The following is a 17,990-nucleotide window of genomic DNA, read 5'->3' as shown; positions in this document are numbered from 1 at the left end:
CTGTTAGGACATTATTAAAGTCGTTTCCTGACACATTTTACTGATATTGGTGTCATGCAGTTTGCTGATTAAATCATTCCAGAGTCAGTAAAATTATTGTGCTTTATTTTATCTTAATCGAAATGCCCACAAGTCATTATTTTCTCAAAGAGTAGCAGAAAAAAAAAAAAAATCAACCATTTACTGTAAACATTCACATTATTCGTATTTTTTTTTTTAAATGTATTCTTCAGTAAACTCAGCGCAAAATAACACATTTCATATAGTAAACAGAAAAGAAAGAAACATTTATAGGCATCACTCCAAACCACTGGCTTAGGTTGTGTTTTGAGGTTGATCCGCGCAGTGAACCCATCAACTCAGATTGCACGCAGGTTGGTAAGAAGTTCAGATCAACCGGCCTGTCCGCCAATCTTTGTTTGACATGTGCTGTCGTCAGCCTCTGCCCTACCAAAGTGAACAGATGTAGTCACGACTAAGAAATCAAGACAAAACACTTAATATTTTGGCCAATGAAAGGGACAATTTCCAGTAAACTGACTTCACGCTCCAGTAACCACGCTTATGGCAAGCGTTTGAAAGTAACTGCTGCCCATGAGAAAGATGTCGTAAAACTGAATGTCAAGGCACTTCCCCATGTGAGGATCTTGTCTTTGAGTGACACGTTTGTGAGGCAACAAAGTAATTCAACTAAAACTATTAGAGTACATAAAAGTATTAAACACTTGGCAACTCCAATTTTACTCAGTGAAACACTCTCGATAAAACGTATGAGCACAGTTTACATGGTAGCTTTGGTGTTGCTGCTAACCTGGCCGGAAACCTACTGTCACTGATAATCATGTCAAATTATATATCATAGACGAGCTATGTAATCTTAAATAGTGATTTTTTGGTAATTTCAAAGTGTATTCCAGAAGGTTCCCTAGAAATGACTTTGAATAAAGTCTAGTTAGCCTGAGAAGAAAGTCAAATAAATACGAGCAAATACTTAAGCGGAAATTGAGAATGAAAAGCTTTAGATTTAAAACTTAAGAGCATCATAAATCTTCTTACTCTCAGCGTGAAAACAGATTCCATTCCAGCTGTTTAGGCCTTACAACAATAGGAATTCATATTTATTTGGGTTTAAATGATGGAATAATTTTCCTTATATTTAGTCTCAAATTAGAGTACCTTCAAGGAAACCTTCTGGAACGTTATTAGGAAATTACAGACCTATAAAACAGAGCCATATACTCTTTAAAAATAACATTATTTAAAGTTCTTTTGACAGCTTAGTAGAGTTTGGTCCATCACAGGACTTTAAATATGATTTGTACTTGTTTTTCTGTATTGTTTGTATACATCAATAAATAAAAAATACTTCATCTGGTAAATAGAATTACTTATGTCACACTTGTAAAACTATAATAAACCTATGAGGTGTGCAGTGAATAACACTTGAATTCAAATAAACATCTTAGACAGGCAATCTTTTGTGGTTAAGCTCAAGTAACAAAAGTTAAAACACCCTTCCATCGTTGATTTGAGTTTCTTAAGGAAACGAATTGCACGCCGTGACAAGAGCTGTTGTCACTTTCTGTTACTTCACTGATCACCACGCTTACAGTATTTCTCAATCACGCACAGGTTCTACATGAACTGGAGTTGCCAAGTCGCTGTCACAGGTACTGAAGTGTGAGGTTAGGGGACCAAACGGGGTGAAAACAAGGTAAAATCAGTACAGTACCCCACAAAGCTGCCTGCAAGTAGAGCTAACGTGTAGCCTTTGACTTGAGCTTTGATTTTTGTACGCAGGAAATAGAACCAGGCGTTTCCACATAAAATACCCACAATTCCATTTTTACTATTTACAAACTCATAAATATATAGTCTACAGTAGGAATCATTTTCCCCCCAAACGATCATACAAAAAACAACAGACCATAAAAAACTCTGAACACAAATAAAATAGATTATTTCTATCAAAAGAAAGAAAAAGAAAAACAAAAGAATTAAAATGTATTCATATTCCTTTGGAGTGTTTTGCTTTGTTGATCTGTAGCAGTACTTGTGATGTCAAGCCCTCGGGAGATTTTAAGACCTGAGTGTCTTCAGTCAGGTGCAGATCACAATAGCGCTGAGATCCCTGGGAGGGGACAGGCCCGAGGCCTGATTCATGTAATCCTACACTGAACATACAAAGAAAAAAATTTAAAAAAGGGGGGTAAGGTCTGGGAGAGGGGTAAAGAGAGTTAAAAGATCACAGGTCATCACCACCCTAAGATTCAGGGGACTGCTCTGACAGGGTGTTGAGCAGGTTTTTGTAGGCTGGGGAGTTCATGTAGCGGGGATACGAGTCTCTTTGCATTAGTGTGTAGATCTGCAGCTGGGCATCGTCAAAGGTGTGCGATGTGGGCTCCTGCATGTTCCTGTTAATCGTCTCGCGCACACGGGAGTCGAGGCTCACCTGGGAGTCGAGAGAATAGCCCGTTAGGGAAGAACAGCGTGTGCTCTTTTTGTGCGACAAAACCTTGAGAAATGTCACTGTTTGCTTCACGACTGAAAATTTGATGACGACCTGAAAGCTAATAGACTGTAAAGAAAAGATGGACCAGGGCTCTGTGCAGTCACTCACTGAAGCCTCCAGTGGAGCATTTTGGCTGTCACCATCTAGCAGCTGTCACCATCTAGCAGGCTTATTCAAGGCATGGATCACACCAGTAAAACCAAGAAACCTTTACAATCATGCAGTAGTGGCTTATTGTTCTGTATTCTCTGTACTGATATTTTCCCCAAGGGGACAATAAGTTACAAAATGAACACCATGCTGTATAACAAAAAGAATCTAAACTAGTGATTAAGAGTGGAAGTCCATTAAGAAAGTGCCCAAACAGGAAGAAAGAAACAGGGTCATTTTTTCATTCTTAGCCACTCAGAGCCAAAGGCTGCATCCATCTTTTATATACAGTCTTTGAACTGGTTAACTTAGCTTTGCACAAAGACTGGAGTCAGGGGGAAATGGCTAACCTTTGCCTAACACTAACAGTTTATATCACTAGATGTTTAAAGCTCAATATGTAAGGAGTGTGCTGCTGTTTCTAGATGTTCTAGATGCGCCCTCACACTCACACATACTTTCAGTATTTGTTCGAACAGGTCGCTAATATTTGCAAAACGATTAAATCAAAGCTCTCTGACCTCTTTAGGCGATAGGATGGAGATGTAGTCTTCGTAGATGACCCGAGCCTTCTCCTCTATCATACTCTTATTGGTCTCTTTCCTGAACTCCTCACAGGCTAGCCAGAAAAGCATGTTCTCCTCGCTGAACTCAGTGCGAAGGAACTGTCGAAAAGCGTTTCTCCCCGCTGGACAGCACATCAGCTTGTCAAACGACTGCCCCCATGAGTGCACCTCCTCCAACGTGGGCTTAGGACTGTGCAGAATAAGCGAGAGAGTGCCTTTAGCCAAGAGGATGCATTTAACTACAAAAAAAAAATCAAAACACATTTTTGTACAGCGATATAAGCTGACCAGTCTTCACAGTCTGTGGTCCCTTCCTTGACGTCATAAGATGCCTTTCGGTTCCTATCATCTCGATCTTCATTCCTAATGGTAACACAGACATATAAACATACTTGGTGTGCGAAATAAGAATTTTATACTATTACAGTTACTATGAATACATTTAGCTTTCCTCCATTTTATTAGCAGGTGTGCTTACAAAGAAGCTCTTTATTAGTATATTTATTAATCAAACAAATACATCAATAATTTATATGAAGTGCAAGTTAAATGTAGTACAACATATTCGGCCTTTAAAGTCATGCACAAGTCCACGCAGAGTGAATGTGCGTATGAAATCAAGTAATGATTATTTCTACTGTGTATGACACGTCATAATGTGTCTTCTAGGCCAAAGTGTGTATTCATGTAGCTTGATTTACTTAACCAACAGCCGTGATCACAAACATGTAAAGTTAACTATAATGAGAAGAAGCTGAGACCAATAATTGTCATTTTTGCTTGAAAACCTACTTTGTAATTTGCTGTATGCACTCTCTCTGTATGTACACATTTAACCGCCGTTTATTAAATCGTGTGAGTGTGCTCGATGTTACGTGGCTGCACTGATATCTTTGGACATGAAGCATTGCAACTGCTTTCCAAGTACTGGACGCTTCATGGGCAGCAACTAAATAGTGTCATGATAAATGATTGACAGATGAGCTCCCTCCTAGCCTCCTACAACGGCACAAACACCAAGCGGAAACTGACTGGACAAACGCCTCTCGTGGGCTGTCCACTCCTGGGTTCTAAATCAAAGCCAGCATGGCGGTGCTTTTGCAAACTGTCTCTTATATAATGAAAATAGTTCATTTAATGGTGTTTCCAAATAGGGGTGCAGATTTATCTCAGTGGGTTAAGCAGGAGACGCGTATACTGTAAAACTAATCCAGAACACCTGGGTTTGAATCCACCCTGAGGCCACTGTCCTATCAGAAAAAGGTTAAACAGCCTCACAAAAAAAAAGTTTGTTTTCCCCCCAAAATATTTGAGGTTCAGTTGTAAGTTTAAAAGTTTCTTGCAACTTTAGCCATATGTCAGTATCGTTTAAATATGCTCCTGTACTGTACTCAATTACAGAAAATTACAGAGTCAAATATATATTTGCCAACTACTTTGATTTTTACTCCAACTCCAACTCTAAATTTCCAGTAACACTACAGAAATCAAGACAATTAATGGGCTTATTAAAACTGTGAAATGGTCCCAGCAGATGCACTCCCTGCATGATCTTTAGTTCGTTGTTGTCACGGTGCTGCTAGATACAGATTCGCAAAAAAAAAAGAAAAAAATGTCAAGCCCATGAAGCACAAGCTGAATCCTGCGGTTGAGACACGGTAGCTGAGAGCGTCCTGCCTTGTGTGCAATAATGTCGGCCATGTTTGTGCCACAATTGGTGATTTCTCAGTTGGGGAAACACCTACCAGGAACAGCTACAGCAGCAACACCAGCAGAAGCAGCATGCATTCGAGCCCCGTGGGTTAGCCTGGCCCGGCTGGTCCTGCTGGGCCGGTGCAGTTCCCCCCGCTGCCGACTCCTGCTGCACCGACATCTGCCTCTTTCGCATCTCCATCCGCTCTGATCCCATGGGCTATAGACAGAGGGGAGGGGAGAGGGAGGCGCTGAGTTCAGACTGTTCATGTCAGAAATAGTATTCAACAGAGATTTTGTCTTGTAAGAAAAATCTCTTGGCCTGCAATGCATTCATGTGATACAAATCAGTCCCAGGGTAACAAGGGTAGTAAGGGCATCACTGGGTGTTCTGACAGTAGAGCTGATGATAGTGTGAAATCCTGATCACGAGTCTATTTTTCCCCCTGGTACTTTCACCAGGACAGCTTCATCAAATTTATTTAGATTTGCCTCACAGGTTGACACCAATCTGTTTCTTAGATGGGCTGCTGATGCTTTCTGGTCGAAGCATGTGCCAGCATCCCCAGAGGTCTCGCTGCAAAGGAATGCTGTTTTGAGGAAACAAGTATGGAGTAACACTTTGCTGATTTTGTTTTGCCTGCTGCCAAATACGCACCCGCCAAGAACATTTCAGTCTTTCTAATCTCAAACTGGCTGTGTGCTCTCTCACACACTCCAAAAAAACAGAGAATGGATTTTAGACCATAGGTTCGATATCTGTAATCCAACATGTAAAATTTGTGAACGCCTTGTTGTAAAAGCACCACATTAAAAGATTTACAATGCTCACTGAATCCAAGTGGAGCAATAAATTAAATACACTTGCAAATATTGAAAATATTTGCCTTTTTTCAGGGGGAGTGGGGAGGGATTTGTAGTTGACAAGCTCAGATTGTCATGAACCTCTGGGCTACATTTATCATGTACATGAGTAATTACTGTGACTATAGGTCTGTAGTGTATTCATCAGAATCCCCTTGGTGTGTAGGCCTATAGACTACAGACAGGCTATGCTCAGAGAATGACTTCTTGTCTGATTTTAACAAATGTGTCATCATCAGGTCAGGCACTGCCAAATCCTGTCAGATCATTTATGTAACAAAGCTGTCGGCATCATCCGGCCACTACCTGACACAAGAAATGATGCTTAAAAAATGTCTAGAGATTTGGTCCACGGGTGGCGGGGAGGGCTGAAGGCGCAGCTTGCAAATCTATAACCGCAGTATCGCTCTATCACATCCTTCAGAGAATACAATACCGTTAGGTCATTTCTAAAATGGATCCGTGTTCTCACTCAGATTCGGAGCTGGCTTCAGCTGCAGATTTCGTGCGCCTTGCCGAATGGCATATTTTACGCGTTAGGTGTTCGGGTACTTCAAAGCTGACACTATTGCAGTAGGCTATGCTTCGACTCAACAGCCATAGACGATGAAATGGGGGGAGGAGGAGGTGGGGGGGTGGTCGTATCAATTCAGAGAATAAATCATGATAATGCCAAATAAACCGCTGTTCTCCTTCACAGCGGCATAAACGTGGACGACACTGAGGTTTAATGGCCCCTGGGCGATTTCACAGCAGAAACCATTGCATTAGCAAGTCGCGAATCATATCAATGGGAAGTGCCACCACGAAGAACCGTAGAGCTTCATCGCCCTGGACAATCACCGAAAAGACACTGCCTAGACCCGTTAAAAGCCCGCTGTACAGCTAGATAGTTACATGCCATTAAAGAAAAAAGAAAAAAATACCCATGAAACGGCCTCAAACGCTCCGCTCACAACATGTCAGTGCAACGATACATCGCTTTTTCTACCAGTACTTACAATTTCACCATGTATGCACAGCGAGAAGAGGTAATTCTTTGCCTTGATTACATCCGATGGCACATAAGGCTCCCCCCCCCCCCCCCCCAAACCGGCTGCTTCAAGTCAGTACGCATGCGCCCTCTCTCAAGCTCGTAGTAGACCGACGAAGAGCATAAAACCTTACAGTATGGCACAGGTTTGCTGAGCAGGTACTGAAAGACTCCAGTAAGAGACCATTATAGGAATAACTGCGTGAGGCAAGTTTATTAGAAACTCGTACCAGGTATCTAAACAATAAATTAATAAAACATCCTAAAACTTAACGCTACTGCTATTAAAAAATCTCAACATATTTAACAAGAATACCAGGGGGGAAAAAACACTTTTTAGTCGGGGTGACTGCGCCAGTGAGGCTTTGCTTGAAGTCGCTGTCTGTGGTGCTGAAACCTTCAGCGGCTAATGAAGTGCACCACTGCGTTCAGCTAAACCCTGCAGGAGGATGGCATGACTTTGCCAACTAATGTTAAATCATTTGTGAAGTTTAGTGTGATATTACGTCGTGAGAGAAACCCCGGAGCTCATATTTCAACGCATGGATACGCCATGCACAAATTCAGATGCATACGGTATGTTTTATCCGCTCACAGGAGAATATATTTGTTTAAACGCTTTAAAGGCTTAACCAGAAACAGGGGAGGGATGACGAAACTATATATTTGAATACTGTTGCAATACTTCTACCTCTAAATCCTTTCAATGTGAATTGTCTCTTTTGGATATAAGTGAATAGGCTTCTATTTCCTCCTCTATCCTCCCCCTTAATTTCCTTTCCTTTACAGAGTATTATCTATCAGACTTGCGTGTTTTAATCCACAGCACAGGCCTGCGACCCGTGTTATTCTAAAAGACAACACTGCCACCTGGAGGTTGACTGAGCTACGGCACTAACACGATGTGCTCCGTCCATCTACAACATAGGAAGACACCACATCCTGATGACTTAAAGTGTGCCCATGGATTTCAACATGGAAAGCTTTTTGGAGTGTTATGAGCTCTCACTTGGTTTTCCCTGATCATTTTACACATGTGCACAGGCATTACAGTGTATAATTATGCAGTACAATATATTTTCATACATCTTCAGTGTGATCCATTATATGCTATTAATGACACTTTTGCTTTGACTATAGGCCATGTATTGCTTTTTTACTATCACCAGGTGGCACTGTGCCCACAATACCTGTCTTTTCTGCAGAACTAAAGTGTAACACACCCAGTTTATTCCTCTTAATTTACACCAGAGCTTTTGTGCGGTGTCTTTTGGGGCCATGTTGCCAGTCAAGATGCCTCCTGGTGCCCTAAAAAATAATCTCACCAATTCCACTCTGGTATAAGAAGTGGTACAAAATGTGAGTGTGGAGACTCCATGGAGAACTGTTCTTACACTTTCTGCAAAAACCCAGTACTGTTCTATGACACTGCCAGTGGCTCCACTTGGGAAACAGACATTCATCTGTTCTGTTATTTTATCAAAAAAGGGGGCAAAGAGTGAATTTGTTTCCTGCTCACATTATTTACTTTGTGACGGAGCTCAACCGGGGTGCACTTAGAGCACTGACACGTCTTTATTACCCCCAAGATGTTATCATGTGACTTTCTCCACAGCACTTCATTTAACACCTCCCCTTGTGTTCATGTTAGACCCACAGATAGCCCTGTGAGATTGACACATGCACATACACACAAGCAATAAATGATGCTTATGTGGGTGTATGCTTTAACGCACACACACACACTTCCTCAGATGGCACAAGGCCGAGCAGAAGTGGGAATTTGCCTGAACACACAAGGTCACAAAGGAGAATAGGACGACAGAGCCGTGTGACGAGATGAATAGAATCTTTCAGTGGATGATTAAAGTGATTCAAGTCATTGTGTGGGTTAAAGGGAGACAGAATGAACTTTAGATTTGATTACTGGAGCTAAATATGCAGGTAGGTTCTGGAGACGGTCTATGGTTACCAACTTAAACACTTCAAGAGATCATGCATGGTATCTGTGAGAAGCTGTTCAATCAAATCAATCAATCAAATATAATTTTATCTCTCTTTGAATCTAACTTGCCATTTTTGCTTTTTTGTTGTTGTTTTGTAATGAATTGTTCTGTTCCCCTGAAGTGTGTTGATCAAATTGCTGTTTGCACTCTAAATGTCAGACTCAGTTTAATCATGCCAAATCAGTTTTGCTAATTATTGTAACTGAGTCACAGATTCATCACTTCTTTTGCTTTTAAATTTAACATCACTTTATCTACGTAACAGCTACGTCACAGAGGGATCCAGTTCAGCACAATTATTTAGAGGCAAATAAATTTGTTTCAGGATAATTTTTTAATACTTTGCAGGACAAATAATTTTGTAGCTTTGTGCACAGCAACATCCTGTAATACTGGATCCGCTTTCTTAAATGTCATGAAAATTTTGTTTGTAATTTTGAGTTTTACAGTCCATTCAGAGCCTGTGCTGATCTCTGGAGCTGAATCGAGTCATAGACATTTCATTTCTCATATGCTAATGTTTAAGTTTATTTCAAAGGTACAATGTACTTTTGCATGACCACTTATGCCCATCATGCAGTTATGCCAGATTTAGCCATGTGGTTATTTTCATCTGTGGTTATTGGCAGGTGGCATTTACACACAATGAAATAAAATGCAAAGGAATCTATGAATAAACATGAGCCTGAAGCAAAACCTATAACCATACAACATATCAAACAAATGTCAAAAGCAAGTATAAAATTCACAAACAAAAGCACATGAACACGATTACAAAAGGTTTTCATGCCTGTTATGAAAAAGCCAACTGCAGAAAAGCACTGAAAAGCATTTTAAAATGCATTCTCGTCTATATGGATGTTTTGAATTTTGGTTAAAGAACTTATTTTTCACTAATATGGGGATGGTGTGCATCCTCATAGACGGGAGGTCACCATGGGACAACATAATAATAAGTAACTGTAAATAACTGTAACATAAATAAAAATAATAAACTGGGAGGGAACTTGTTTAAGCATTGCTGTATAGAATATGTATGTCTATTCCCAATGCCAGAAAGTAAGCACAGTCTTGGCTTCTCCATTTTAATTTGATTTCACATCTTTGTTCATTTGCATTAATGTGAACGCTGCTGGAACATTCGCTCAGGTTGTTATTCTTTCATGTATTGCGAATCAATTCTGTTGCCTTGCTCCATGAACACTGTCTGTTATATCTCTGCCGAACCTGGAGGAGGAATGGAAGGCCCTTTTCTTTCTCGCTCTTTGAATTGAAGTGTCTAAGGACACAGAGTGATCGGTGCTGTGTACCAGTAGCTCAGTTTGACTCAAGAAAGTTAGTGAACACAGAAAGCATCATTCTCTGCTTGAGTCCGCCAGCAGTCACAACCACCCACCAAAATGGAAAGAGGTCTCATTGGACCTTGGACCTTGCTAAGATAACAACGGGCCAAGCCATTTTTTGGTAGAAAATAAGTATCCATGTGCCAAAGGTGAAGTTCATTATCCAAAACAAATCAAATAAACTCCATAGTCGATCATTTTAATAGCCTGATATCAAAAGCTGCACAGGAATGATCTTCACTGTGACAGACTGAGCATAGACTTAGTAGACTCAGAGTTATTCTGACGTGAAGATACGTCAGGGTGTCCTGGCGATCTGAAGGTTTCAACCTGCGCGTCAGTGTCCACGGTTTGAAATCAGATTGAGACGTTTGCTGCAGCTCGGTGACAGACTGACAAAGCCCCGATTTTTAAGTTAGTTATCTGCATCTGCTAAGGCAAGATAACTCCTTACTTGCTCTCATCAGTATATGTTAATAGAAAATGTGTAACTCAGTGCTTTATCATTGTCTACCATGAGAAGGGTTTTTATGGCTTTCTAAGATTGATGTCAACATCCACAAGTTCTCCACTGACTCCTTTCTCATTATGGAAACAGCTCCCTTGTCCTCACATGTCTCTTACAATCCCTTCCCCACTGTGAATAGCAACACGACTCTCCTTACTACAGAAAGCCATCGGAAATCTTTGTTTATCCCTTTACCGAGAATGATTCTGTTGCCAAACTCCAAGCAAAATCACATTGTAAGCCTGTGAGTGTATCCACAACACTCTGATTCGGTCATTACTTATTAAATATCGCACTGAGATGTTAATGCAGGTTGTCAGCCATTTTTGTGTGACTGACCATGTGATTTGGTTTTTAGATTTCTAATGACTTGTATCACACTATTTCAAGGCACGCTATCTTTTAATCTTCTTAAGCTCCGTTCAAACAGGAAGTGCATCCCTGAATAGAAGTTTGGCATGAAGCAAAAAAAGCTGATGATGCTACAAGAGCAATCTGGTTGCCGTAACAACAAAAGATAGCATGAAGGATGTCTCATTTGCTGAGGATTACAATAGTCAACAGTAGTATTCTGTTAATTTTTAGATATCTTGTGTTGATTATTGGCGCTGTCTTACATAAGAACCATACTGCTAAGCATGTTGAAAAATCTGTAAAATATATTCAGAGGAAAATGTATTAAATTGTTATAGAGTTTTAGGTTTACTTAATTAGAGAGACTGCATGAGTTCCATGAAAATTAGCTCCAAATAAAATGGTAGTAGTAGAATTAGTATTAGTGCTATATATAACAATAAATAATAATTTTAAAAAGCAATAGAAAAAAACAAACAAAAACTACACATCCATACCTCAAGGCACACCATCTCCTGTTCCTCTCGGTCTGGGTCATTATAGTTGACTGGGTACCCCGCACCATGCCGACAGGCCCGGACCAGTCTCCGTATCCGCTGCCACATCAGGGCCCTAGTGCGTTTGATCCCCCGCAGTGTAGACGTGGGCCTGATCTCCCACTGCCTCACCGCTCTAGCATATGGCATGCTCCGACCATGAGGCCTCACTCACCACGTGAGGCTCAAGTCTCTTTGAGATCATAAGAAATCCAGACTTTTCACTCCTTTCATCTCTATGTTGTCCCGGCATCCGTTCTGTAGCACATTGCAACAGAGAGAGCGAGAGGTGGGGAAAAGCATGAGCGACCCTGACGAAGAGAACGGTGTTTACAAGGGAGAGGGCAGAAGGGGATTAGGACAATGTCCCCAGTGGATGCAATCCTGATTCCTCTGTGCTTTAGTGCGTCTCACCAGCTTAGGCCAGATTAAGCCTGGAGGTCTTAGTGTCTGAGTTAGATGGACAGTGAAGGGACTAGTGGTAGACCTGGAATCATTTGTGATTGTAAATGTTGAGTTCTATTCCAATGGAAATTGTTAAATGGACCTTGTAGAAGAAACATTTAGCAAAAATAAGTCTAACGCTATTGATATGCACGCATACAATCTGCTGGCAACAGTGGTGCCAGCCTCTTTTTATTAGGGGTTTTACTGAGAAGATTCTGATGTGTCATACTTGTGTGCTTATTACAGACATGCATGGATCAACACAGATCTAACGTGTTTGGTGTGAGCTCTCATCTGACTTTAGTGCTCTGTCATCCACACAAATCCACAAAGTTCAAACACCTCATCAGCCAACAGCAAAGCTGATTGTGATTGATTGGCTGGTGTCTTCTCATTTCCAATCCTCTGGAATATTTTAAATGTTACAGTCTATATTTATAAATTCTACTTTCTTGTGTTAATATTTAAGCTTTTAACTTTGTCTTGGTTGTGTTTATTAGATTTCATTAGTCAACTGAAATGTAATAAATGCAACCACGACAAAATATTATCAACTGACTAGGGTAATAAATTATTTACGAGCCACCAATTTCCACCATGTGCCTGAATTATTTAGATAGGCAGATATAGAACATCTTCTTGATATGTTAATAATTTGAATAAATGAATAAATAATTCGGCTACAGCTCTCAATACAATGGCAAACTGAATAAGAAATACAGGTTAAAACATAAGATAAGATAAGATAAGATAAGATAAGATAACCTTTATTAGTCCCACACGTGGGAAATTTGTTTTGTCACAGCAGGAAGTGGACAGTGCAAAAGTTATGAGGCAAAAATTAGAATACAATAAGAATAAATACAGTACACAACTGTACAGAAGAGAATAAGATAAAATACTATATACAGTAGAATAAAATAAAAATAAATATACAATAAGATAAAAATAGAATACAAATACAAATACTATATACAACTGAGTAAAAATACAACGATGACAGAAAGGATTATTGCACTTAGTATTATTGCATATGTATGGATGTGTGTGCTTGATCAGTTAAAGTCTTTATTATGGAGTCTGACAGCAGTGGGGAGGAAAGACCTGCAAAATCTCTCCGTCCCACACCGTGGGTGCCGCAGTCTCCCACTGAAGGAGCTGCTCAGTGCTGTCACAGTCTGCTGCATGGGGTGGGAGATGTTGTCCAACAGGGATGACAGCTTAGCCGCCGTTCTCCTGTCACTCACCACCTCCACTGGGTCCAGAGGGCATCCTAGAACAGAGCTGGCCCTTCGGATCACCCTGTTCAGTCTCTTCCTGTCCCCAGCAGAGATGCTGCCGCCCCAGCAGACCACGCCATAAAAAACATGCTCAAGCAATGAACAATAAACTCTTTAAGTGGCCCATATCAACACATGGTAAATGGCAGTGGGTTGACATTTGTAATTTAAAACCAATATGCAAGAATATTAAATGAAATATTTTATCTTTACTGTAAAGATCAGGATTTGCTTAACTGTGAGTAACTAATGGTATTTTAAAAGTGAAAGTTGTGCATTAATAATAACACTTAAGTCTTCTTCTTCTTCTGCTCTGTTAAGGGGTTGCCACAGCAGATCATCTGCCTCCATCTCACCCTATCCCTAGCATCGTCCTCTATGAGCCCATCCCTGCATGTCCTACTTGATTATGCCCATGAATCATTACTGTGGTCTTCCTCTTTTCTTCCTGCCTGGCAGCTCCATATTCAGGATCCTTTGTCCAGTGTATTCACTATCCATCCTTAGCACATGTCCAAACATGCAAAACATCTCATCTTGGCCTCCTGACCCTTGTCTCCAAACCACTTAACCTGAGCTGACTCCCTAATGTGTTCATTTCTATTCGTGTCCATCCTGGTCATTCCCATTGGAAATCTGTCTCCAAACCTTACATCTTATCAAGTCTCACTACCAACTTTTAAACCTTGCTTTACACTCTTGGTGCTGTCCTTTTGTCATAAATCACTTCTGCCACTCATCTCCACCCATTCCACCTTGCCTAGAGATGCTTCTTCACCTGTCTCGTGCACTTACTTGGATGGTTGATCCCAAATATTTACCTCATCTAATTTCCCATACGCCTTGCATGTTGAACTTTCTTCTCTTTCTTCTCCCTCTGATTCGCACACATGCATTTTGTCTTTTGTCTACTGACTTTCATTGGTCCTCCCTTCAGTGCAAATCTCCACTTCTCACTTAAGTCAAAACTGCAATAAGGAAAAACAAAAGTGTATCATATGTTACTGGGTTGTTAGTGTTGCATTAATGGTAAGTAATTAAGTAGGTAGTACATTACTGATGATAATGACTGGGGAGAAAGTAATTTAAAATACTTTACATATGCTGAATTTGGAAATTAAAAAAAGAACTCACTATATGTCTCAATACAAACTCCTAATCTAAAAAGAAATTTACATCTTTCGACCGCAGTAAGAAAGAAAGTATAATTTTTTCCCCCGAGTACTGCCTTACAACAAATATATAAAGTAGGAAGAAAAGTAGTTAATAGTAGTAGTTAGTAGTTAATGTACGTATGCATTAAACACAAAGCTACTTTCTGGATTTCTGTATTCGTTTTTTATAGGTAATTCTTATTTGGCATTTATTTACATCTTGTTCTCCCTAACTGTTACACTAAGGTGATGTGGTAATCCAAAAATACAAAAGCTGACCCTCTTCCGCTCTGAAGACCGCACTTCACACTGAAGTGCGTGCATGTGACTGACTGACTGTCACATGACGGATCGTGACGCTGTGTTGTAGTCAGTCAGCTGTTCATTCATATAGCTCAGAAGCTGGGTAAGAAATTTAACCGAGTTTATACTCTGTTGTTCGTTGACGCATCGATTAAGTTTTTAGCGGGCAAAAAGTGTGTTTCTGAATCTTGCTTCCGGTGTAGCTGTTATAATGTGGGCTTTTTACAGAATTGCTTTGAAGCTATATTAGCACAGCTAGCTTATCTTAGCATTCTTAGCTTGTTTTGCAATCGGTTAGCTCTGAGCTAACGATGTTTGCGTCGCCTTTGACGTTAATAAATGACATATTTGTTTGTACAAACCGTGTTAGGCTACAGTTTAGGCACAGCTTGGTGCCAAAAGCTATGTCATAAGTTGTTTTATCACAGCTCTCAGGAAGACAAATGTATGACTTGATGTGACATTGGGCAAGCTAGTTGCCTAGCTTGACCTGCTGCTGCTGGTTTTGTTTTTCCGTTTAGCCATTTAAATTAAAACAATAAAACTGCACGAAAACGTTTAATATATCCACACACGAAGAAAGAATAACGCTATAAAATAGCTTTCGCCCTCGCTTAAGAGCTTTATAAATAGATATCGAGCCCTGTTAGCTATTACAGCATCTTAACTGAGTATTAACAAGTACAGCATAAACCCAGGCGTTGTAGTTTCTGTTCTTGGTTCTCCAACTTTCCAGCTTGTAGGTAAGAAAGGGGGGAGGGGGGGTGTCACTGTACTGAATTTGAATCTGTTTCTCATAAGGTGGTGCTGGATCTCTATCCGGACATATACTGTAAGGGATTTAATACAACATGGATATTCGCGGGGCTGTGGACGCTGCGGTCCCAACCAACATCATTGCTGCAAAAGCAGCTGAGGTTCGGGCCAATCAGGTCAACTGGCAGTCCTACCTTCAGTAAGTTCATATTACAACGGTACTTCATGGTAATATACACATGTAAAATAATGTAATTCAAGACAACAGTTCTGTCAGGAATTCTTCTTTTACAAATCGCATGCAATTTGGATTTTCGGAGACACTGTAAATCATAATTTTGTTTGACTATATGTGTATCTTCTTTCGAGCTATGGTATCTGCATTGTAGTGGGCTAAATTATATTGGAAGGCGTGTCTTGTATTTTGTTCTCACCAATTACATATATTTCTCTGCTCTTTCATTGTCACCACATCCAAAGGTTTTCTTTCTTTGCTGTTTGTTTATAATTTTTATTTTTATTTTTTTGCATTAATGGAAAATCTATGCTGTAAGTAGGGTACATCGTGACTGTAAACCCCTCTGAAACCCTTAAATGTAATGTTATTCAGTTGTAACCTGACATAACCTTGCATGTCATATTAATGCAGCCCGCAAACACTGGGATTGGCCTGTTCAGTAACTGACACAGATAGACAACCATTCATGATCACATTCACACATACAGACAATTTAGAATCACCAAGTAACCTAACCCCCTGCGTGTCTTTGAACAGTGAAAGAAAGATTACCTGGAGTGAGCCCACACAGAGATGGGGAGAGCATTCACTCCACACAGAAAGGCCCCAGATTGAATTTGAACCCTGTTGCCTCAGCTTTGAGACAGTGGGTAACCATGTTCTAAATCGGAAACAAAAATAACCCACTTTCATGGTAGCTATCAGTAGACTGCAGGTTTTTCACGTGTAAGTTTAGCTTCCTGGTCTCATCTTCTCCAGTTGTCGATATTGCTTTGTGGCCCCCACATATCTGAAATTAAATCTAGGTTTCTGTTTTTGTTGTTGTTGTGTATGTTGCCTGAGAGTTAGTGTGTCAAAATCTTATTAAGCTGAGCTGTCACTTCATGAATATTTATTTTTTTCTGCATACTTTAATGGTCTTAGTGCTGGCTACGTCCTGTAATCTAAAATAGCTAAGCTCCTTTTCTTGGACTGAGATTCATTGTCTTGAGTGATACTTCCTTTTTTAACAAGCATGTGTTAGTAAAGAAGGGATGATTTGTGACTCATAAAAAAATCTTCAGATTTAATTCAGCTTTGAATAAGTGTGGTCACACTATTGGCATGTTTGTTTGTTTTTTGTTTTGTTCTGTTTTTACAACATCTACCGTTACAGAACCTGCTGTGCTTTGTCTTGACTAGGAAATGTGGTATATTGTGGTCAGTTGACATTATTGTTTACGTTGCCCCTTGCAATTCAAAGGATCATGTTAGTGACTGAGCAAATCCCAATCCTCCAGTGAGTGTCTTTGTTTGAGTGTAGCAAATCATTGCACACATTACAGTACCAAGTAATTAAAAATGTATTTAGAATTAAAAATTAGTGCTGTCAGCGTTAATCTTGTTAAAATGACGTTAACGCCATAACCGCATTAACACGGCAAATCTCAGTTAGCAATCGCCCCGTGCCTAGGGGCTGCACAGTGTTAGCGCAGTTAGCATAACGGAGATTTGCTGCGTTAATGTGGTTATGGCGTTAACGTCATTTTAACGAGATTAACGTTGACTGCGCTAATTAAAATATAACTTTCAAGATAAATATCATAAATTATTTCAAAACACAAATGCTAGAACTTAAAAAATCCACAAAAAGTCCACAAATCTCAGGCTCAGTGGGAGAACGTTCCAGAGTCTGGGGCAACTGTTGCAAAAGGTCTTGTCTCCTTTAATTTTCAGCCTTGTGTGATGCACAGCCAGCGGGCCCTGATCATATGACCTTAGGGACCTGCTGGGGTGGTATGGATGTAAACGTTCATTGATGTACACTGCTGCCTGTTCATGCAGAGCTCTAAAAGTCAGAGCAGGAATATTAAAGTAGACTCTAAAGTTAATGTGAAGCCAGTGCAGTGGAATCAGTAATGGTTTTACATGTGAGCGCTTAGAATAAAACAATTAGAATTAAATAATAGATTACAGTAGTCCAGATTTGATGATATAAAGGCATTTTGGCTAGGGACGGGTACCGGTGTCCGGTGCCATGATGGCACCGGTTCTGACATAAACGGTAGTAACCAGACCGAAAAGCAGCGCACATTTCGGTGCTTTATTTCGGTGCTTTTTTTTCCTGAGCTGTGATACACTTTAGATTCTAGCCAATCATTTTACGTTTCCGAGGATCGTAGGCGGGGCCAGGTACGTACGTTCTGTTAGAGCAGAGCTACAGATTAAAAATGTCCAAGGCGAAGCGGTCAAAAGTCTGGCTGTACTT

The 17,990-nt window shown here is 40.2% G+C and overlaps 2 protein-coding genes across 4 annotated transcripts in view; one reads left to right on the top strand and one right to left on the bottom strand.

Moving 5' to 3' along the window:
• Window positions 1-88: 88 nt before the first annotated feature.
• rgs20 (regulator of G protein signaling 20) lies at window positions 89-11,919 on the bottom strand. 2 transcript variants are annotated; one of them, XM_004542932.2, is made up of 5 exons: window positions 11,526-11,919; window positions 4,974-5,140; window positions 3,517-3,591; window positions 3,184-3,418; window positions 89-2,452 (listed from the first exon to the last, which is right to left on the bottom strand). In XM_004542932.2, exons 1-5 carry the CDS (start codon window positions 11,712-11,714, stop codon window positions 2,264-2,266), a joined length of 855 nt encoding a protein of 284 aa, XP_004542989.1. In that variant the 5' UTR covers window positions 11,715-11,919; the 3' UTR covers window positions 89-2,263. The 2 variants fall into 2 exon arrangements, with proteins under 2 accessions (XP_004542989.1, XP_012772270.1); XM_012916816.2 differs by lacking the exon at window positions 11,526-11,919 and adding an exon at window positions 6,786-6,858.
• Window positions 11,920-14,699: 2,780 nt separating this feature from the next.
• Window positions 14,700-17,990, top strand: part of atp6v1h (ATPase H+ transporting V1 subunit H) — a 35,344-nt gene continuing 32,053 nt past the window's right edge. Inside the window, exons 1-2 of one of the 2 annotated variants that reach the window (XM_004542937.2) lie at window positions 14,700-14,851; window positions 15,550-15,703. In XM_004542937.2, the coding sequence (XP_004542994.1) occupies window positions 15,600-15,703 (104 nt within the window). In that variant the 5' untranslated portion in view covers window positions 14,700-14,851; window positions 15,550-15,599. The remainder of the gene's footprint in view (window positions 14,852-15,549; window positions 15,704-17,990) is intronic. The other variant, XM_004542938.2, reaches the window with a different exon arrangement.

The sequence above is a fragment of the Maylandia zebra genome, linkage group LG18 (assembly GCF_041146795.1).
Source record: "Maylandia zebra isolate NMK-2024a linkage group LG18, Mzebra_GT3a, whole genome shotgun sequence".
Lineage (NCBI taxonomy): Eukaryota > Metazoa > Chordata > Actinopteri > Cichliformes > Cichlidae > Maylandia > Maylandia zebra.
This window is presented reverse-complemented; position numbering and strand designations above follow the sequence as displayed.